The sequence below is a fragment of the Copidosoma floridanum genome, unplaced genomic scaffold, assembly GCF_036245765.1.
Source record: "Copidosoma floridanum isolate Cflo_tuat_1 unplaced genomic scaffold, Cflo_Japanese_pri ptg000019l, whole genome shotgun sequence".
Taxonomy (NCBI): Eukaryota; Metazoa; Arthropoda; class Insecta; order Hymenoptera; family Encyrtidae; genus Copidosoma; species Copidosoma floridanum.
In genome coordinates, this window is record NW_028321896.1 from 11,059,855 (window position 1) to 11,083,564 (window position 23,710).

The 23,710-nt window shown below is 43.1% G+C and overlaps 1 protein-coding gene across 1 annotated transcript in view; it reads right to left on the reverse strand.

Annotated features, from left to right (window-relative positions):
• Positions 1-1,888: 1,888 nt before the first annotated feature.
• Hs3st-A (Heparan sulfate 3-O sulfotransferase-A) overlaps positions 1,889-23,710 on the reverse strand; it is a 41,516-nt gene continuing 19,694 nt past the window's right edge. Inside the window, exons 2-4 of the mRNA XM_014360094.2 lie at positions 16,802-16,936; positions 5,888-6,425; positions 1,889-2,527 (exon numbers count right to left, since the gene is read on the reverse strand). Coding sequence (XP_014215580.2) covers positions 1,949-2,527; positions 5,888-6,425; positions 16,802-16,860 — 1,176 coding nt within the window. The 5' untranslated portion in view covers positions 16,861-16,936 and the 3' untranslated portion in view covers positions 1,889-1,948. The remainder of the gene's footprint in view (positions 2,528-5,887; positions 6,426-16,801; positions 16,937-23,710) is intronic.

Below are 23,710 nucleotides of genomic sequence, written 5' to 3' on the forward strand. Positions count from 1 at the left end.
TTTCAATTCCCATGTACAGCCCCACTTAGTTTTCGGCGCTTCGAGGTGGTGGTGGTGGAGCTTTTATCACCCTGCACTCGCCGAGTGGAGCGAGTTTAGCTCTCTCTTCTGGTTAAACACGGAATTACTAGCCCAGTGTGTTGCTTGACACGGTATCAGGATCTGCTTACAGCGATATACATATTTTTGCACTGTCGAATCGGTTATAAATACATCAAAGTAATGCCCAGTGCTCGGGAGCTTTTTCACGCACGCGCTTGCGAATATAGGTTGGCGAGGGTGGAGGCTTGCCTCTCCAGCTCGGAGTTAAATTAACGCACGTTCGACGGCGCGGCAAAGTTCTGCTCGTGCGACGTTTGAACTCAAAGCTCTATTCCCTGGTTGATCCTGTCCGCGTCGTCTTTGAGACATATATACATCTTGTCTCCCGAACTTTCATGGGTATACGGCAGAGTCTCTCACCTTGTGGATGATCACAGCCAAAGGGAGTCTTTCACCTCTACGTACAGTGTGTACAGAATGATGTGCAAACGCTTGGTGGTGCAAATTTTCCCGCCGGATTTTCGAAACGGCTGCGCTCTCCGATGGATGGAAGGCTTTTTTTCCAGTGCACTCGGGCGTCCAATGAAACAAAACAAAAAAATATAACGCAACGAGAGAGCAGCGGCAGTTTGGAGCACAGAAAGGGGGAGGGATGAAATAACGAAGCTTACGTTCGCGTGCGGAATAACAAAAATGAGTTATAAACTTCATTTTTCAAAAGAATCTTTCTCCCTCCCTCTGGTGCATCCATCATCCTCCCCGAATATGTGATTTCCATTATGCCGCGTCCCACTGTGGGTATGTATAAACATACACGTTATTCAGTGATGATAATTATAATTAAAAAAAAAGGATCACGCACACTCGGACCCTCGGACCGGTACATTACTTGGGTATTTTCAATTTTTCCGATATTTGTGTACGCCCGATGTACATGGGGCACTTGAATTGTCTTTCGAGCAATTACCAGCGTGAAAAGCACATTTCGCGAGCACGTTCGCTGACTTGAACTCCCGTGTCCCTCTCTCGCGCGCGCGCGAGTGCTTTTGAAGAGCCAAAGAACGGGAGAAAGAGATTAATAAACGGGGGGAGGGGGTGGATAAGAGAAGAGAATTGATTGGTCAGGAGGAGGAGGAGGAGGAGGGAGGACGAGGAGGGAGGACAAGAGCGAGAACGGGCTTTTTGTTAATTTCCTCCATCGGGCGCTAGCCTCGGGCACGGAAAAGCAAAGATCGATCTCGAGTGAGGGAGGGAGGGAGGGAGGGAGGTTCTCGTTCTTCTATTTTTTTTTTTTTTTCTCCTCTCGAGTGACTCTGCTGTTTGTGCTTCTTCGACCGTCATACCTATACCCTCGGTTTTTCCATATCCTCCCTCTCTCTGCGTACACGTGATGTTAGCTGTACCACCATCACCACCAATGACGTATATTTCGCGTCCATTTGCTTATCAGAGCTCATTCTCTACCGCCAAAGCTCACCTGCACTCCCGAGTCACAATCCACCTAAATTAATACCCCCCCCTTGTCTAAAGTCCCCTCTTCCTCTTCCCCGATACTGCACTTGATTTACCAGCGCTGAGTACGGAATTTTCGAAAAATCCCGAGAACCCTGATGCACGTGGCTATAGACAGAGGGAGAGAGAGGGAAAAGCAGACTCAGCCCTACGGATATTATTCGCAAGACGCGCCAATAAAAAACGACGTTCACACGCTCGGGTTGCTTCGGAAAAGCAAAAGAGCGCACCCCCTAGCTCGGCGTGCGGGTGTACATATAATGTTATAATAAAGGTAGTCGAACCGGAGGTAGTGACCGGAGGCCAAAAGTGTACGGAGACGACGGACACACAGAGAGACCGGAGTAATCTATAGCGAATGTTATTCGGGTCGTGGGTGCGGAGTAGGAGAGACTCATTGTTCGGGCCAGCCGAGATCCTCGCCGATGAGGTCGTAAAACATCCGGTTGAGCCCTGAGAAGAAGCCACGCAGGGCAGCCATGGCCGTAGGACTGACCCGGGGGTGCCTGCGGCCCTTGCTCTCGCGCAGGCACTTCTCCTCGGTGTCGTCGCGCATGCAGTAGAAGCCCTTCGTCCGGTTGAAGTAGAAGTTGTGCCTACCGATGCGCGACTCGAGCCTCAGGAAGCTCTCGATGCGCTTGAGCTGGGGCACGGGGTCGTCTATCAGCTGGTCGCCGTTCACCACGAGGATCTGCCGGCGGGAGAAGACCGACAGCCAACGGCGCATGTGCACGTGGTACATGCTTATCGAGATGGGTCGGTAGTTCTCGTTGACGCTGCCGTCGGCTCGTATGGCTAGTTCCTCGAAGCTGCGCTGCTGGAGAGCCGTGGAGTTGGCATTGGGGAGCGACGAGGCTGTCGTTGCCGCGTGGCTCCGTAGCTGGGCGTAGTCCGAGATGGCGCGGGTCACCGGCTCGCGGACTATCAGCAGCAGTCGGACGCTCGAGTTCATCGCGTGGATGCGCTCCGGCACCTGGTGGGGTACATTCGTGACTTTTTTTTTTTCAAGGAGGAGGGTAGGTAGCATTGGGTTCACATTTTTTCAGGATCTTGGATTTGTAACTGAGGTAAGTACGCGTTTTTTTTTTATCCTTTGAAAGTAATTTCTTTTTTGCGAGTATTCCCTTGAGCTCCGAATTAAAAAGTTGAGAGGTTCGTTATTGTAATCTTTCAAAGTTTGCAACCAATGAAAAGAAGCTTTGAAAAGCTGGAGCGCGAGCTTTGTTTTTTTTTTTTTGTAGCGTAAAAAATTATCAAGTTCTCAGATTTTTTCTTTCCAATTGTTCAAAGTATTTAATTAGTTTTCTGGCAAGCTCCCGTGGCTTCGATGTTGAAGCGAATAATTTTCAAGCTTACCGGTCATTAAAAATCGTCCGATGAAAATGTGATTTATTTAATAACATACATATTTTTCACTTTAATACCATGACATTAAAAACAGATGAGGAACCTTGCGACGCAGTGTACAATGGAGGAGGTATTTCTTGGGGATGGTATATTTCTTTTTTCAAGGAGCTCGGGTCAGGCACTCGAAAGGGATTGTCACGAAAAATCGTTAAACCGTTAAATACCAAACAGTATATATATTTCGTCTCTGTTGTTTGAAAAAGTGAAACGACTGTACTGTATTCAACCCACGGGGTAGATGAATAATCCACGTTTCCAAACCAAAAATAACACAGTGTCAACGTCACTGCTGGTTGAAAACGAAGGAAAGGAAAAAAAATTATTCCACGAGTCAGGTGTACCCGACGACCCATTGTCATTCGTGACAGTGTCGTTATAAGTAATACAATACACACCGCGGCGTGACAAGCCCTTTCGTCCTCACGCTGTACAAAAATGATGTAAACATTACACGATTTTGTCCATTTGATGAAGTAAATTTTTCATTTCGTTCTTATAAATGTACATATGCATATAAAAATACGTACGTGACGTGATGGTGCATCGAGCGTGCATCGAGAGATTGTTTGTGCGTGCGTGCAGAAGATAGAAAGGTGATGGAGTGCAGTTGCGGCGCACACACGTGAGACACACGTTGATTATCATTTATTAGTGATACTCGTATCATCAACATTATCATAATTATCATTATCATTATTATTATTAATACAATGTCAGTGCTGTGATGTGCAATTTTGTGCCATTTGTACGCTACGCTGTGCTGGTTGCATTCCGCTAGATTTGGAGAAGAAAAATTATACATATTAATGTAGTCAATTGTAAGAGAACTACCCCATACGTTGTACGTCACAATTGGTCACAGTATTTTTTTTTTTTTTTTTTTTTTCTCAATACGTATGGGTGCACGGGAAACAGGGTAGTTCTCTACAGCCACATTGCGTCGAAGCCGTCCGGAGACATGTGGATCATTGCACAAAAAAAATCAATTAAATCATTTACTTTATTACTACTAAATTGTAGCAACACTTTGCATGGAGGCGAAATTCAGGAAAAAATTTCCAAATAGTATGCCTGAAAAGTACCGATAAAAATATTGCATTTTTTGTGTAAACGATCCACACATGCAATCTCGAACTGCTCGATGTAATATTAAACTCTCCGTCCAATCTGATTGATGAAGGATCGGATGATCCTTGCTGGATATACGTGTAGATTTCTGTCTAGCGTCGATGATACGTCACTCGCTGGCTGGAACATCGATTTTCGATACACCATGTGGAGGTCTCTGATTTTCAAATTTCCTCGTACCTCCTTCGGAATTATTGACGAGGCGATGTGCACTTTGTACAGCCCCCCGAGTGAACGAAGAATTTGAAAATTTAATGCATTCGCGTATAGGCACTTACGACTCTGACGGAGCTTGACACGCGTTTCCGATTTTTTTACCGATTCAAATAGAGAGCGTCGCACCGGAGCTGTTAACCCAAAGTGGTGTAGTATATACTTAAAATTTGATTGAAGCGTTACTGATTCATGTGCAATACTCGTGTATCGGCAAAGCTGAATGTTTAAAATCACGCGATCTAAGCACGTTTAATTAATATGATAATTAACGTCAAACGTACACCCGTATGCTCGTTACCGATCGACTTTATCAAACATCGCGAGGCTTTGATTGAGATTTTTTTTGCGCTTCATCCAATTAAAATGTTTTTCCGTTCGTTCATCATTAATTATAGCTGCAGTAAGCGTGAAAGATCAATCGAAACCTATTTGTATTCTTCTTCGGGGAAAAAAGGTGCGTTTTATCGTGTACCAAATACGATATACTAAACTTCTTCAGTGGGTAGTACCGATTATCGTTCGGGTGCATTTTTGGCTATCGGCCATTGGTGCATGTGCGTCAACACATACAAAACACAGTGTGTGTGTATACGTGAAACAAAACAACAAATACACACATGTGCTCTTGTGCTCCTCTCACGACCCATGCAGTGCATCTTTGCCATTTTCAAGTGCGAAAAATTATTATTCTCTTTCTGTATATATGTAAAAAAAATATATATTACGCGTCCATTTATCGTCAGTTTCACGACTTATTAGAAAAAAAGAGCTATAGATACCGCATACACTACAACTTTGAATCCGTGAGATGAATAATAAGTTATGCTTGTCGCTTATTAAAAATAGAAACGTCAAATGGAGTTGACCCGAATTTCACGTTGGTTTTATTCAATTTCAAAAAAACGAAGTACCCAAGCACGAGGAGAAAAAACAGACTTTCAATTCGGTAAATAGATCCGAGAAAAAAACCCCGTGCGGCTATTTAATTTTTTCCCGTCCCCCCGAAAAAACGTCATCGAGTCCGCGAAATTCTGCATTCACCAGAGCCTCGTCGCTGGAAAGAGAACGCAAGGGGGGACAAAAGGGCCGCGGTCGCCAATGAAAAGCGAACAAAGGACTCCCGGTACCGATCGAAGCCCCAAGTGGTATAAGCTACACCAATATTCACCGCGCCCACGTGGTTTTTCAATGACGACGCAAACACAAAACATGTTTTAAGGTCAACAAACAACGCCAATACAGCCATCGACAAGTATCGCGCGAGTGGGCACATTATACACACGCGCCTCGGGACGAGCTCTGATGAATACCGCGGCGTTTCATGGACCCAACGGCTCATCGTTTGACGGGAATTTTCAATTTGATGAAACTACGCGTAGTTTACGGGCAATATCGGCAGGTAGGTATTATCATGTGTGGCAAACAATGCGCATGATATATTATATGTACACTTGCCCGAGGCTGTTTTGTACGCATAGGAGTCGCTCCGCGCGCGCGCATAAATCGAAACAACCGAAACACCCCACGAAAACGTGTAAGCACAAGATCTGCGACGAGAGCACCGGTGGAGCAAGCGACTCACCTCGGGGGTGACGAAGTAGCTGGGGCTCTTCTCTATGGTGATCTGCCCGTGGAAGGAGAAGGGCATCTTCTTGCGGTACCACTCGAGGCCCCTGTCAAAGTTCTCGTCCCGATCGAAGAAGTGGACCTCGCCCGCGGCCTTTTGTATCTGCGGGTGGAGAAACAGCATCTCGAGGAGGGCGCGAGTGCCGCACTTGCGCACCCCGATGATGATGGCCTGGGGTAGTTGGCGATTAGTGCGAGGAAAGTGGGCCTTGGGGACCGGGTGGTTGCCGCTGAACACCGAGGCAGAGGGAAGGGGGGTCCGTTCGGTGGTGCCGGGGTCGAGGAGCTCGAGGTGCACGTCGTTGGTCTGTTGGGCCGCGGCGCGGAGGCTGTAGACGGCGCTGTCGTAGAGGATGTGGAAGGTGAGGAAGAGGGAGAGCAGGGCCACTGTGAGGAAGGCCGCGGCGAGCTTTGGCCGGGAAACGCCGACCACCAGGATGCAGTCGGACGGCGCATCGCAGTCGGCCGGCCTCATCGCAGGACGCGGCATCCATCTGGAAGTGCAAAACATATAGGTCAAATAGATCGTTTTTTTCTTTATCATCATACTACATGTAGTCTGAGATAAAATTTATATACAAAAAATGCGTTGCCCCGAAGTGCAAAAAAATTCGAAGCAATTTCGATTCTACAGAGATAAGTAGAGCTGAAAATTTATCCGAATTTCAAACAAGACCTGTGTTTTTTCTTTTTCACCCCACGGTTGTACAGGAGCTCATCTAACTTTTTAAACTCATCAAATTCTTATTTCATGGGATTAATTTTGCAAGTATAAATTTCCACACTTAAATAAGGGTGACAGGATACTTTGATCGAAATATGGAAAGCCATCAGCTTATTTCTTTTTTGTGGATATATAAAAGCGATATAACCTTAGCCAAGTTTCGCGCGGTATTAAAAAAATGTAGTCTTTAAACCAAACGACTAGCCGGTATGCGTGTGTGTGTAGCATATCGCGATAAGCCATCGAAACTTTTATATGTTTTACTTTATTATATAAATCTGCTGTAACAAGATTTTTCATGGGAATCACGATGAGCATATCCTGGATGTACAGCTTGATTTTTTTTTTTATTTACGGAGACTATAACTATCTGATAAAAAAAAAAAGCAAAAAAATGTAAAACTTGTGATATTTGTGTGTTTCGTTAAAAACACGCAACGATGCATCCGATGGATATTTTTTGTTTTACAAATATTCGTTCGCGTGTGCTGTGACGTGCAGGCACACACGTACAAGATACAAATTCAATTAAAAAAAAAGTTTTTCGAGCTTCTCGCTTTTAAAGCTGAACGCGACTCAAGGGTTCTCGAACATTTTTTTTCAAATAAAACTTTATTCCAGACTCACCCAAGATGAAACGAAATGATTAAAAACTAAAATAAAAAAGTAAGGGGAAAGCGCGGCGGTATCTGGTAATCCCGAGTTCACGAAATAAACAATTAGAAAGTATGTCACTCGTACAGTGGTAGAGAAAAAAACAAGGACACTCCTGTAGTACATAGGTATGCGGTCTTTCGCCGCGCGTTAAAAGAAAACTTTTATTTATATATTTTTTTTTTTTAGTGCAAATAACATTAATTTGTTCGTACACATGCGCTTGGCGAACTTTTTGACGTTTATGTCCCGGTGCAATTCCGAAAGTTTGATACACCTGATTGCAGTTCCAGCAAAAATCAGCTCCACAAAGAAATTAAGACTGGAAAAGCTTTTTTTTTTCTTTTTTTTTCAAATGAAACAAGCGCGAAACTTTTATGCTAGCCGTCATATTACATAATAGCGTATACAAGATTGCACGTGATCCGTTACAAAGGGTGTGTTGGTCAATAATTGCGAAGAAAAATACCGTATCGAGCAAACTCGGTCTTCCTCTCCGATGTGCGTGCGGAGTTTTAACGATTTCGATCGAATTTGTTTGCCAAAGTTGAGAGCAGAGTTGAGCATATATATACGCGAGAGGCATGAAACATGCAGATGGACTTTGATAACATTCCGATTCCATTTATTTAGCTGCGTGTTGACTCGACAGAAATTTTTCCATCTGGTACTTTACTCGCAATCGAGGTGTATTAATTTCATTGAGCGCAAATCGATCGCACGAAATGCGTTACATCACCGATCGAGCAGTGAAAAATGCTATATAAATAATAATATACGTATAACAATGTCGTTCAAATGAAAAGGATTCTTTTTTTTTTTTGCGCATCCGAAGAAACAAAATGGCAAAAAAGGTCACGCGATGCGGTAAATTGGATTTCGAAATCCCCTGTCTTCCATCGATCGATTTGAAATTGGCTCGATTAAGTATTTCCCGCGCGTGCAGCTTCGACAAATCGCTTTCGCGGCACATTCAATATTTGCCCCGAGTTCCAATGCCCTATTTGCCCTCTCCTTCGCCCTTCCACGCGACATTTTTCTTCGGTGCAACGTGTATATATATATACCGAGCTCTCGGCAAAGTTCCCTCTTTTACATCTACTATATAATACCACGTGTGTATGCAGCATCATATCGAGGAAACTCGTCCGTTTTTTTCTCGAAAAATCTTCCCACTAATTGCCCCCTCGATCGACCGACCGAATACCATACCACCGTCTTTCTGTCTCCGTTTGGAGAATACACGGGCGCGTGTCGCTACGCAGTCGGTTGGCGGTAGATAATGTCATACACAACGCGCGAAAGTAATACACGAGGGAGCGACGGAAGAGCAGCACCGATGGCTCCAGGCAGCGCAGCCTCCCCTCGTGTATTACTACCGGGTGAATAGTAGACGCTAAGTGGCGGGCCATAACCGAGGAATAAAAATCTCCACGTAACTTTGAATCATCGCGGTACTGAGCGCTACGGGAGGGTTGTTTTTTTTTCCCCCTTATATGTATACCCACTCCTTCAGTCGTCGCGTGCCGCTCGAGCATTACTTTTCGGCATCTCTCCGGCAATAATCGCTTTGCGTTGCAGTGGCCGTGTGTGGGGTGAGCGTGTGGAGACCGTTCACCCTTTCGCCTCGAAAATATTGCGAGCTCGGTGTGTTACGTGGGTCGTTTCGCGTCTGTGTTTGTACAACGTTCCCGCGAGTACGAGCAAACCCGGGGCACACCTGACCTGCAGAGGCAATATTTGCACTCTGACGGATTCCTCTCGGCAAATGCCATTCGTGATTTCGCGCTCGGGTCGATGCACCCCCCCAAAAGTTTGCCACTCCGTGCTCGTGGTCCCACGATGTGTTTGTGATACTGTTTTGCGGGTGACGTATATATATATATATATTTATGCACAGCGACCGATGCCTCGTAGTTTTTTTATCAGAAAAGGGGAAAGTGTATGTATTTTTTGATTACACGTTAATAATGATAAATAATGGTTGGTTTAAAAAAATAATGTGATTTTTTTTTTTTTTTCATACTTTCGCCCAATAAGAATATGGTTACTTGGGTGTTCCAAAGTATGGTCGCGTCCGATGAAATTTTCCGTAGATTCAGCCACTTGTTCAAACGTCACGCCACGTCTGACAAATCTCATTCGTACTACTTGCCCGTGGCGTGAAATTAAGCAAATTGAGACAATTTCACTTTGCCTCGTGTGTACGGATAAGGCAAAAAAGTAAGTAATCCAATCGTTTACACATACGGCCCTTCAAGTCATTCAATTTATTGGTACAAGGAAACGCTCGTGGTAATTGTGTTGGAATCGATTTTGCGATTTAAAAAGGACATGCCTCATGGGTGTAATTCAATCGCCTCGAAATCGTGTGATTATCTCTCGGTAGCGTTGATTAAGATCTCGACTCCTTACCCTCGTGGTACATAGCAGTCCGCGTGTTTTTTTTTTCGTAGGAACGCATACGGTTATTGCGGGTCGAGAGAAAAAATGGCGAAAGCGCCGGACCGAAAATTCATTATAAAAATAGTGGCTTGCATGTACAGGCACGAAAGCTCGTTTAAACTTTTGCGCCCTTCCCGTGAAAGCTTGTGTAATCGCTTTACAAGACTTTTAAGCAGCATCTCTGCCACGAGATGAATGAATTTTCTTCCTTTGTATTTTTTTTCCCCCTTCAACTTGGTCGGCGTTTTTGTTTTTCTCGAGACTGGGGAAAAATTCCCTCTGGGGTAAAGTTGTTGGGAACCAAACGAGGAAAAAAAAAATCTCCTTTCAGCCGCTCTGTGTGTGCACACCTTGGTGATTATACAGGACGCGTACTATTATGATTATCGTTGTTATTAATTTTTTTTTTTTTTTTTATAAAAAATGTATTTACGTATAGCCTTACCCGGGAATAATAATTAAACACCGGCTCAACTCGTGCTCGAGTTAATGATCAACGCCGAGCGATAAGTTTATTTTGGAGCGATGATGAGTTGCAGGAGTAATTTTGTCAATATTTCTCGACAGTGAAATATTGAAATAATGGGGCAGAGATATTATCGACTATATTTTTATTTTTATTTTTACTTCAAGGTTCTTTTTTTTTTTTTTTTTTTTTTTTACCACTTTGGTTCGAGCTGCTATATCGCGTGTAAAATGAAGTGTCCGTTCGAATGAGGGTAAATGTGTGTATATATTTCACGCGTCAAAAGTTGAATTCAAAGTTTTAATTCTCTCGAAATGCGCTGTCTCGGCCAACTTTTTTAACTTTACGCATAAACAGCTCGACTGAGAGAGAGAAAAAAAGGAGACAAAGTTGCATTTTACTCGAATTTTTTCTAGCATTAAAACTTTTGTCCGTTCATCGGCCCCAGCGTATTATTTTCTAATTGCAAAGAAACTTTATCTGATAAAAACGTCCATTTGTAGAATTTCGTGAGCACGGGATGGGGAGGAATCCGTAATTTTTGAACAGAAATTTCCCAACTATTACTCAAAGTTCAAAATGAACATTAAAAAAAAAAGGAAAAACCTGCTGCCAAGGAGAGGAAATTTTTCATCGAGTTTACAAACTACACCCTTTTCAACTTTGAAGCAAAAACTTGACCCGAATTCGCAAAGCCAAACTTTTCGAATAACACATCTTAAGCTCAAATTTTTTTTTTTTTTTTTTCTTAAAAAAACAAATCCACGAGAAAGTACTCGTTTTCAACCCGCGTGCGAGTTCTATCTTCCATAAGGTACGTCAACACACGCAGCTTGCCTCGATCCAACGGATTTTTCAAATTCACGTGACATGATTTTGTTTTCATTTGTAGATCGTCAAAACGGAGTAAATTACAATTTTCGCGGGACGAACGGTGGCCGGTTGCAACCGTTACTGGCGGTGGCAGCCATAAATTACCGTCCCGGGATTTCACTCCATGCTTATTTTAGACGCAAAAACGGCCTCGCTACTGTACACACAAAACAGCGATAAATAATCCACGCTAGCTAGGGTCAATATATAATACCGCGTAGCTCGTAATTTTAATAATCACCCGGTTTTATCGTAATTAAATTTCACACACATACACACCACGCGATAATCGATGAAAAAAAAAAATAATCATCGCCTCGTATCTCAAAAATAAATCAACTCTATTGACCTTGCATTTTTTTTTCCTTTTCATTGGATTTACAATCATATCCTGTGACCGTGTGAGTAAACGCTCTCGTGTGTACCATCACCTTGCATTTTTTTATACATGAGAGTTCATGTACGTGTAAACAAAGAGAAAATAATAAACAAATACAGTCGCGCTCTGCAAGTACCTCTTATATAAAAAAAAAAAAAAAAAAAAAAAAAAACATCCCATCCACTCGAGACCCCGGAACTTTTCGCTGGGCGTTATCTCTCCACCCACTGTAGACTATGTGCATTAAGCGAATTCAAAAATATGCTCATGTGCCCCCCCCCCCTTCGCGTATGTTAATTTCCGTCAGAATCTACTCGCTTGTCTCATTATACTGCTGCATATGCCGTCAGCCTCACATTCCATGCAAATCTTTGCCTAATACGTATATAATTACCCCCAAAGGGCCACCCGGTATTAATAAATGTGCTCACATAATTGTACCTTTTTTTTTTCTTTTTTTTTTTTTCATGAGCTCGGAAAAAGAGAGGAAATCTGGTAAAAAGAGGCTCCCGTTACAGGAAGCAACGAGCAGTTCCGCCCACCCGGCATCAGAGAGTCGAAAGGAAGGAAAAACAAGTCCTCGCTAATCCCGGACCATAGCGGAGGGTGGGCGAGTGTGCACGTATATATAGAGCTAGTCCTCCCTCTCTCTAATGGTTGTATACCTCGCTCGGCTCCGAGACTATACCATCATCATCATCACGCGAGATGCACACGAGAGGCACAGACGTGGCGTGTGCCCCGGCATTTGGCGAGCGTAGCTTGCAAGTGCAACTCCTCTACTCCCCCCCGCCCCTCCAACCCCTTTTGCCCGGGGAGTGCTGCAGCCCTTTCGTGTGTTTATACGTACACTGGAGCACCGACTACTCCGTCGTCTTGGTCGGGGATCAAGGCGCTGATGTTGATGGTATGAGTGATGAGTGCGGGCATAAATGTGTATACGCTTCAAGGGGTATTACACGTGGCAGGAGTACTCGGGGAAAAAAAAGGTCGCAGTTGGGAAAATTACATAAGGACGGCTGTTGCTGTTTTGTCAAGTGACTGTACGCGCGCTGGAAGTTATTTTGGAATGCGTGCGAATGTACCTGCTGGGGGCAGGAGGATCGCGGCTTTTTAATTTCAAAGCTAAAAGCTTCATTTATATTTTTAAGTTTTTTTTTTTTTTTTTTTTTTTTTTTTCGATGCTGTCGCAATGACCCAATTCTTTTTTTTCCCTCTCATTTGTTCAGTTTGGGCAACCATGACATCCACGTACTGTAGAAATTTATTTGATTCCTCAAATGAGTGTATCTAAGGATAGGCGAGCTTGCGCAAGCTCTAACCCTTTGAATTCGACACTGAAAAATAAGAATATAGATTGTATATGTATTTTATTATTACTGATACGCGTGAACGAAAGCATAAATGATAAGAGTAGGGCACAATGTCCGATCGCATCCGTACAATTTCGAGCCATTGTTCAATAATAAAACTCTTATTCAATATCATAAAGTGTAACATTTCCAGAGTCACCCATTTTTATTACTCACTTGAGCGATGTATAAATATCTCTGCCTTCGGATAGTGGACTTGTTGCATATAATATTATTCCATCAAAAATGATAAGACATAAAGCGACCCCATGGATTTACGTTACGTCCTTGAAAAATCCAACAACAAAAAAGAGTGAAAACGCAGCATCAAACGCGTATAAGGAAAACACATCCGCAAGCTTGAAAATTTAACCAAGCGGCTAAGCCAACGGGGAGGAGAAAAACAAAATTCAGTGCTCGAGAAAAAAAGAAAGAAATCTCCAGAAAATTCCGCGCAAAAGCACCGAGAGCCCTCGAGAGAGTCCTGAAAAATCACGCAGGCATTCTACGTGTGTATATATATATATACACATAGCAGCCAGTGCTCGTGGTGTCCCGGAGCCAAGAGCCGCGAGTAGTACACGCACGCAAAAACAGCCCAAACAATGGGGGAGGAAAGGAGAAAAGAGTCATTCCAGTTGGAATACGGATGGAACCTGCACGAGGAGGAGTATAGGTAAGAGAGAAAGTTTGCACCGCGTTCTCGCGACGAAGCAGGTGTGGTGGGAAAAAACAAATAAATAAAAAGAAAGAAAAAGCGCTCTTTCTCTCTCCCTGCTGTGGGTATATTATATACTCACTGCATACGTACACACGGAGGTGGTGCTGGAGGCAAAGAGATGCACGGCCTTGGAAATAACGAATATGGCTCGTGCTTATCGACCAGTCGCATTTTCTCTCTCATCCCTCGAACGAAAGGGGCACTCCCTCCTCCGTGGGCGTACCAACACCTGCAACCCCCCAGCAGTGACAGAAGCCGAGAGAGAGAGAGTGGTGCACTCGATACTCCACGGAACCGTTTGAGTGTGATTTTTCGTTGTTGTTTTTTTTTTCGTTTTGTCGTCGTGGAAATACGATGTCACCGGTTTTTCTTCATTTTTCGCTAACGCTACCTCGGTTATTTTAATTTTCGTGGATCGTTGAGTCGAGGAATTTTTCAATTGACAACCACGAGGGATGGTATTACCTTTGGCCAAGAGACACATACGTGCATACTCAGCCGAGGGGTGTAAATACTTGCGGCTAACCCAGGCCCGCGGCGCGATGCCAAATGTTTATTTTGATCCGGTCGATTGGAGGTGGCCCACGCGGGGAAATTAATACAATACCGTAGCTGCCAGAAAGGACTGCACTTGCACGACGACTACAGGACTTTAACGAGGATCACCTTTGGCACGGAATATATTATTTCAGTATTGCATCTTGGCCCGAATTTTTTTCTATTTTCTTACCCGCGAGTATTGTATTAGGCGGTAAAGTGGGGGATGGAAGGATACGAAGGAAGTGAGCATGGTGCATCATGGTAACTTTACGTTAGGAATAATCATGTACATGCGCTTCTTTTAAATACTTTCACAGATGAAGGGCTATGGTCTGCAAAGCATGTGATATATTTTCCTTTGATTTGTAAAGAGTTTAGATACCTGAGAAATGGAACTTTAGAGCACATTGTAGCGTAAAAGCACTATGCATTGCGTAATGAAAAAAGAAAGAAAAAAACGTTGTTCTTCAATAAACTGACACATATAAAAACCCATGAGCCCTCGTTCTTGCGCTCGACTGTAATTAAATTAAAATATCGGAATATCCGCACTGTATACGTATAGGTATTGCATGGGGCACATCTTTTTTTTTTTTTTTTATTTAAACGCGTTAAACGAAACTAGGAAGAACACAATAACAACGACGAGGTGTAATATTATACATGGGTACACGCACGGAACGCCCACAAGATAGAGTCGTGTGTCGTCAATCGAAGGCCGTCGTCCACACACGCACTTGGAGAGGAGAATCACAAAAGGCGGAGAAGATTTCCTTCGTTGTTTCCCTCTGCCCAGCTATATCATTCCACATGATGTGTGTTTCCAAATTTCGTACACGGCACATATGGGTACCTATGTATATGTATGTACAGGTACCAAGGCAACGAACGTCTCGTGACCGAGGCCCGTATATTACTCGCCGCTGATGGTATTATTTGGCGCACGTCTCGAGTAATAATACGCTTACACGAGCCGGAGGAAAGAGAGTGTATACAGGTATAGACGGGAGCGTAAGGGAGAGCTGTATGTGTGTGTACGGCCAAAGCACGAAATTGAAGAGCTTATCATATATCGCAAATCACCTCAATTAAACAAGAAGGAGAGAGAGAGAGAGGAAAGCGCCGATTTTCTCGTCACGGCTACCACTGTTGCACTGTTATACGTTACACATAGAACTACCGTCCAAGGAAACTTTAATTACTTAATAGCCACTGCCGCTACCACGCACGTATATACACGTGTACCACACATTATTACGCCTCCGAAGATCCATGCATGCATGTACACAGCTCGCAAGATAAAAACGACGATAGCTTAAATTTACCTTTTTTTTTTTCTTTTTTTTTTTTAGAAAGACCAAAGTAAGTATAAACGGTGATAATGGAGGGACGCATTAGTCGGAATGGTCATGGACGATCGTTACACGTTGTTACGAAAGCCTCTTTTGGCACGAGCTTTTCAATTAGACGCATTACCGGAGGTATCGCCCGCGGTGCTGTACAGTGCGCCTATATAATATACATGGTGGGTATTGCGAGCGACAAAAGAGACACACGTGCCAATTACTGGCATCAGGTCAAAAGAAGCAGTACCTATACAAGATAACTCTTTGTGTGATCGGTATACGATTGATCGAAATGAGAAAACTAGTCGCTTGGATGGGGTATCAAGTTTACGTGTAATCGGATGATTGGGGATCCGGCAGTAAGTGGATTTTGCGCAATTTATAGTGGCATTACGCGGTGAGCGCGTGTGTTGTGTTTCGAGAAAATTCTGCCGAGGGATAAAAATGTACGTTTTATTGGTGCCGCGGTTTGTTGGCGTTGTCGCATCAAATTCTTCGATAAGAAGCTTATATTTGGGGCACGTTTCATCTCACGTGGATCGGGGCGTTTTTTTTTCCGCGTCGAAGAATTTTGGATTTGAAAAAAAAAAAAAAACTTTGTTTCGCTGGATCAATAATAAAAATTAAAACCATTTTATGACTCATTCTATTGATAATATTTGTGTAACTTGAAATTCACGCTGCAATACATCCGAAGAAGCAATTATGATAATTTATTAAAGTGCACTTTGTCGCAATTAAAAAAAAAAAAGGTCGACTCGTTGAGGGATGCGTATTAATTTTTATCAGCGGGAAAGCCCACTATTTTCCAAACAATATACACATAAATCATCCTTTACATTGACGTTTTTCATAAAAAGAAAAGAAATCGAATAAACCTTCATCCAATATTTCAAGCTTGTATTCATAAGCATAGTGCGTATATACATACACATGGGGTAAACATGTGTGGGATCGGTCGAAAAGTAGGGTAGGTATTGCAGGTAATCAGTCTCACCACAACACACGTTGAGAATAATTATACAGAGTAGGTACGCGTCACGTTTCAGATAACGAAATAATTACATCAAGCATGTGACTGCAGGGCTCGTGTGTGTGTGCGTATACATATTATGTATACTTGTACGAGAGAGCGAACGAGTCCACGAGCTCTCATCAGCCAATTCAACTTCATTTTCTCTTTGTACGTACAAATGGACGACAAATTGAATTTTTGCTAATGCGAGTCCTCTAATAACCCCTGCACTTTAGTTGATCATCGCGGAAGGACCAGGTTATCGGGTACACCGGGCCAACTCGAAAAATATATCATGAGATAAAAAGTACATATATTTATTGTAAGTGTACATCGTACATATATATATACTCACAAGATATCAAGGGAGAATTGGGGTGGCCACTGGTGACGCGACCAGACCTTGATAGGCATCTGTGCTCCGATTTTGCCTCGCTCACATTTCACCAATACGTAGCCACGCCGACCGCTCTCCTCGTTTTTTCTTCATCTGAAAAATCAATACACAACAACATAAATTATACGTTACATACAAATTTTTATAATTAATTCTAAAAATATGAATAAATAAATAGGCTAAACAGAAATCCATCCAAAGGAAAAGATAAAATTTTGACTGTTATTCGAATGAATTTTATGAAATGCAAAGACAGCTGTAGGGCTAGTCTTGTCAAGACTTAATCTCAAGTCTATAGAAATTATTTGAATGAGTATACAATTATACGGGGTCTTAACACATCATTTTCTGATACATAATCCTGTTTTGTGAATCGAGTACATATCTAGATATTATTCCAGCATAATATTAAGGGAGTGTGGTGACATGCACTCGAGTAAGGTTTTTGTTTTACCTATAAATGTGTCTCTCAATTTTTTTTTCTCGTAATGACAAGACTCGGGTTCAAAGTGTCAATTCTTGCCTAACTTAGGAGGAACTGCTATTTACGTACGTCCACTGTGATAGTAGAATAGCTGAGTAACAAATAGCACTTTTCTTTACGTTCAACGGAACAGTTAGGTACAGGTTCGTACAAGTTTGAAATAAATTTTCCTCGAAAAGCCTCAAGTATAGAATAGGTCTTTGGAAACCGATTTCGTTGGTCTCTTCTCTTATTTTGCCTTTTATATACATATATAAGCAGTTGGAGAAAGATCTTTGTTACTTGTCCTGCTGAAAAAGTATTTTAATTTGAAAAGAAAGGTCAAGTCAACGCCGTCTGTTCCCGTGAATTCTTACTTGTTTTTCAAAATATAATCTCATTTCAAAGTAACGAGTTTATTTATAAATCCCTTGCAACAAGATTACCGTCGACTGGACCATGTTATAAAAATCTGATTCAAGTTATCCGTGCCCTTATCGAGAAAAGGAAACAGTCTAAATCGATCGCAATTCAGGACTCCTCAGTTAACGATTTTACGGAAATAGTATTACTTCATTTCCAAAATAGGATTTGTCAGGAACGACTAGAATATTCACGAAAGGTCAATAGTTCGAAATGCACATCCATAAATACAAATCGTTCCGAAACTGTCTCTTTTCGTAAATTCGTAATTTATTTTTTTTTTGGTAAATCGTTTATGAAATAAAACAATTGTTCTTCCATTATGCACGACTCGCTTGTGGGGTACATTTATAGTACATCGATCCTTACCGCGAACAGAGCAATTAACCATATAAACTGTACGTGCATATGTATGTACATCAACGCCTGCTCCACACGTCGACCTAAACGACTTGACCGGAGACAGCTAGAAGTCGAGGGTATACATTGCGTCTGTTAGCTCAGAAGCAGAAAAAGGAACGGTGACAACTGCCACAACGATGGAGCACCGAGAGAACATCAGTTGTTGCAGCAGAGGGCCATTATAACCGAGTGAGGGCAAAAAAAAAAAAAAAAAAAAAAAAAAAAAAATCGAGAAACGAGAAAGTACAATGGAAAAGGAGTACGTCCTTGTCGTGTCATTGGCAGAGGTACAGAGGACGAACAAGAGAATAGTAGAGCAGCAGCAGCTACCAAGACTTAGCAAGTACAAATGGGATCTGCTTAACCGAATGGCAGACGTTATCTCCTTCTTTTGCTCTTTGGCTTTTTTTTTTTATTTGTCTGAACATCATATACCCGCGTATATCGGGTGAAAGGCAATCAGGAGTACCACAGTAAGCTTTTTTTTCTTTAGTACTGCTGTTACTCTTGTCTACGTGTTTATAAATATTAAAAAAAAAAAAAAAAAAAGATGCAGGCTAATGATCAATCAGTAGAGTGCTCAGTGGTAAAAAAAAACTTAATAATCACTTCATTTGTCGATCCAACCGGCACTCGGAAGGATCGACGCCGAAAACCAAAGCTTCTAGAGCCAAGCGTCATAGACGAGAGATGCTCCCCTCGAGTTAATCTAAATTTCAATCAGCCCCGAGCTTCGATCCTCTCAACATCAGCCGAGGCACCACGCGAGATAGCGCGACAGACATACGCTATGCACCTGCCGATCAATCGACCTCCCTTACCTCCCCCCCCCATCCCCCGGATAAAGACAATTCGCCGACAGTTCCTTAATTTCCCCGGGCGAGCTCCTTCCGATCAACCGTTTGGCTTTCCATCCGCATCCACTACCCTCCTCTTCATCGCTGCGCCTGACGTGCTCTCTGTTAACTCTTCCCCTCTTGGAGCACTGGCTTTCCGTTTGTGTCATTTTCCGCGGCAGTTACAGACTGGTGGAGGTGAAGGTGCCCCCTCCTCCCTTTTCACTTGCACGAGTGTGCCGAGAGTGAGGCGGTGGTTGCGTCTTCAAATGTAGACCAGAGGATAATTTCCGTGAAATCGTGAATGAAAAGCCTGCAGGTACATTTTTTCGAGAACTTTACACTTTTGTGCCTTTCACGCTCGAAAACCCCATCTGTAGGGGGGGAGGGGGAAACTGGTTTGGCATAAAAAAAACCCCACGTTGCGATGGAAATCAGTTTCAATCATTCAATGTAAATTAAGAAACAATATACAAAAAAGAGCACCAAAACCTTTTGCTCTGAATGTATACGCTTAATAAATGCATCGGTTGTGCCTCGTTTGCCTCAAAAGAAAAAAAAAAAAAAAAACAAACAAACAAACAAACTTCAAATTAAAAATCCAAGCACTTGTTTATCCCTCGCATCTTATTGTATATTTGTAGTAGTGGTACATCACGAGTTACGTACACGACGTACACTGCACAGAGAAAACCTGCCAAGCTCGAGAGAACACTGCACTTGGTGTACGCGTCAGTTGTAGTATATAATATATATCTACCTATTTTTTTTCCCCATCCCCTTATAGATATACGTAAGTATTCTCCTGCGGTGCAAACGAAAACCTCATGCTCTCACACCTCACTGTATACAGGTATAACCCCCTTCACCCCCCCCCCCTCCATTACGTAGCTCCTCGAGAGGATAGCGAGGCGTCGCCGCGGGAACTCTGCCGCACTAACGAGAGAAAGCTGGAGAGAGGGACCATCGCGGCGAGGAGCTTTCGTGGATTAGCCGCGCGCCTATATAGCCAGACGGGCAGACAGTGGGGAAGCGAAGGGGTGGGATGGGGTTGGGATCGAGGGAAGATCGAGATTAAGATTCATTAACGAGCAGCTCTGGTATACACACACACACACGAGCCGTTAAAGTGCGGCTGGGATTTACGGATGGGCCGCCCCGTGGGTATATATGTATACATATATATAGAGAGAGAGGGAGAGGGAGCTTGCAGGAGCAGCTTTAGCTTTGTACATAACATGCAGGTGAGTCGGGGATGGAAGCGCGCGAGAGTGTGATTGATGAATGGGGTCGGATCGATCGCGCCCACGTTTGGTACACGTATATACATTATGTATACAGTGCACCCTGCGAGGGAGAGTTGGGCTGATGAGCTGGTCGGTATACTCGCGCGCACACACACGCGTGGACAATAGGTTTAACGAGCTCTCCAACAACTTGGCTGATTTAATTTTTCGCCTACTTTCTTCGGCCCTTTGGTATTTTACTTATAGGTGTATATAGCGCTTCGAGCGATTTGTCGTTTGGACACGAATGGGTGACGGCGGGATAGGTCGAGCCGTGCTTTTGCCAAAGAATACGAGGTGCGTGCGTGCATGTATAGGTGGGCGGGAGGAAGAGATATTCGAGTTCCAAAGTAGTTTCGAGGAGAAAGGGAGGAAATGGAAGGGGACGGACTGAAAAATACACCCCCCAGTCGTACATCACACGCATCCCTCTTATGCAACTTATACCAATGCGTCGTATATACTTAATAATCAAAGTTGCTACGCTTACATACACCTCATCGTGTGTTTTACGCGAGTGCGACGTGTGCCGTTTTTGCAGTTTTTACGCCCGTAAAACAAAAGAGGCGCATGCACGTGGAGGGATGGTCGAGGCTGCAGGTTGTAGTACACACACTCACACACGGGATGACGTAACATCCAACCCGGATGCGTGCGAACGCCCGGGATTGTGTCCTTTGGGACGCTTATCAACTTGTATTTTTTTTATTTTTTGCCTCCATCTCTCGTCCGTGTATATACCTGTACTGCCATCCATTGCTTGCGGTATAGGGACGATAGGTGCAGTACATGGAGTTTTGAATCGAGCCACAAAAGTTTAGGGGCTGTTATGTACATTGGAAATGGGTTATTTCTTTTTTTTTTTTTTTTTTTTTTCCTTTCCAACTTGCCCGCGATTTCTCGCGACGACGTCTGGATATTTGCAATTCCAACGAAGCCCCGAGAGATGGGCGATGTAAGGGGCAGGTATTTTTGAATGATTTGCATTCGGCCCGTCCTACTGCCGGTTCATCCCTTTGCTTTCGTATCGAAATGTTTTATTCAGCCCTTTATTAACCGTGTACCGTAATTTTTCAAAATTTTTGACAAAACGAAACGAAAACGCTCATTTTTACCGTTGAAATATCCTATAGGGGTAATTTCGGCACTGCAAGTTGTGCCCCTTTTTTCCATACAATTCGTGGATCCTTGGATTCATTCGCCAGACATACTTTCGACGGTATAAATAATAAGTAGGTGCTTTTGAAAAAGAAAAAAAAAACCACACGAAGCATTCGAAAGAAGTTGTTTTACGAATAATATAAAATGTAACCTCCGATTATACGTTCATGCAAGCTCTCCCTTTCCAGTGACATCATCACCATCAATGCCAACTCGTATGATGATGATGATGTGTGTATGCATCCTAATTTAGCTGATTAATTAAATTCAGGTTGTGACATTAACTGTTGACAACTCCCGAAGATATACTTCCCTACTCTGTATGTTTCATGTAAGGGTGGTGGCGTAATCGACAGAAAGTTACGACTCGAAGCTGTTTTTTTTCTCTCCCCACTTGCAAACTTTACCTCGACTATTAAACTACTTGGTGTCAAAGGGGTGACTAAACAAATCAGAGAATTCGATTTCATTCAAGGTGCACGTGTACAAATGCACGTATAACAAAAAAAAAAAAAAAACAGAGCATTGAGGGGTGGTAAAGCTAAGTGTCCCATGCGTGCACTGTTTATCACCTCGCATATACTACCATGTAATGTAAGTATTGACATCGAACGAAGCATGGAGATGTTGGAGACTCCCCTGGATAAATTATACGCACATGTGTGCGTTTCACATCTGTAAGATATACGAGTGTACACACATCGATGCAGAGTTCTCTTTCCCCCCATTTCACGCACTCTGGCCCTGCTTTGTGTATACACGTGCAGTCGAGCGAATGATTTGATTTACCCTCAGACACCCACGTGATCTAACATCCACTGCGTCAGGCGAGACATTGTAACTAGAGGATATTCGTCCCTTCAATGTCCTACCATGCGTCCCGACAGTGCGTGGGTATCGATTTCATTTTCTGTAATTAAATCCCATCGCCTTGACTCTCGTGAGTCACTTTTTGTTTGTTGATGCGGAGAATCGAGATCAAATGGAATAGAATTAATATATATAATGTGCATGTATGTGGTGGGCGACTGAAAAAAGGGAGAGAGAAAATTAATTTTCCTTGCTCTTGCGGTAGATTCCGTTCGTTTGCCAGTAAGCTAATGTGAAGGTGTAACGGGTGGATGCGCACGTGCGACCCGATACTTCCCCATGGTTTGTGCGCATCGTCTATTCACGCACAGGTATAATAACCGAGTGTACCCTCACGTGAACGCGAGTGTGTGTTTTTTATTTATTTTTTTGTCTCACGTGTGGATGGAAAATAAGTGGGTGCTTGTACCGCATCTCTGCTTTGTACGTCGCATGGATTGAATTTCTCTAATGCTCCCTGGTTGCAGCGAAATTGTAAATTTTGCGTTCCATTTGATAGATCGCGTATCATGTGTTGTACGTACGTCCACTGTAATAATGCAGAAAAATCAAAGGTTTGCAAAGCCGATTGATTGTATATTGTTCACACGTGTTTTCGCAAGATTAATTTTTTTTTTCAGCCCCCATCCATTACGACAAAAAAATGTATACCCCACAAATCCTAAAATTCTACAGTGTAACCGTTACTCCCTGCACAAATATTAATGAATTTAAGACGATTGAACAACGAAAGGCAAGCTATTTGCTCACATGTACCTACATACAAAGCAAATGCACGAATTTACAATGCAAGCCAATGATTTACGAATACACAGTATAAACCTGCACCTTAAAGTAACAAAGCGTATATATGGATATCAAATTTTTCTTTTCAACCTCAGTTTTTACAGTGGACGAACAAATTCGCACAAATAATATACAAATAAATATACAACCCAGGTTGTACCGTGTTGCAACGAATCGTCGGTTCAAGCGCAAGGGAGCCTCGCGCGTTAAGAGCCGCTGATACAACAATAACATAACTCGCCATCAAAACGCTACGTATATATGGCTACGCACTTCCTCCCTCCCTCTCACCGTGCTGTGCTGCAAGCCCTTAATAAATAGACGTCATTAAGGCCAATTTGGTCTGCCATGCGAATAATATAAACACAAATCTGCACCGAGAGAGATGGTGGTGGGGAGGGGGTATTATTGCTGCGCTGTACGTGATGTAATTGCCGACGAAAGCTCGATAAACGCGTTAATGCGTGCCATACGTGAATAGTCCATCCCAATGCACGACTCCTACTCGAATAAACATCTCTCGGTATCGCGCGCGAGAAAGAAGAGCAGCTATACCACCGTCGACTCGGGAGTTATAGGTAAATCGATAAGCGCGCAAAGACGACACACCTATACGCCGTCGCGGCTCGCACAAAAGTAT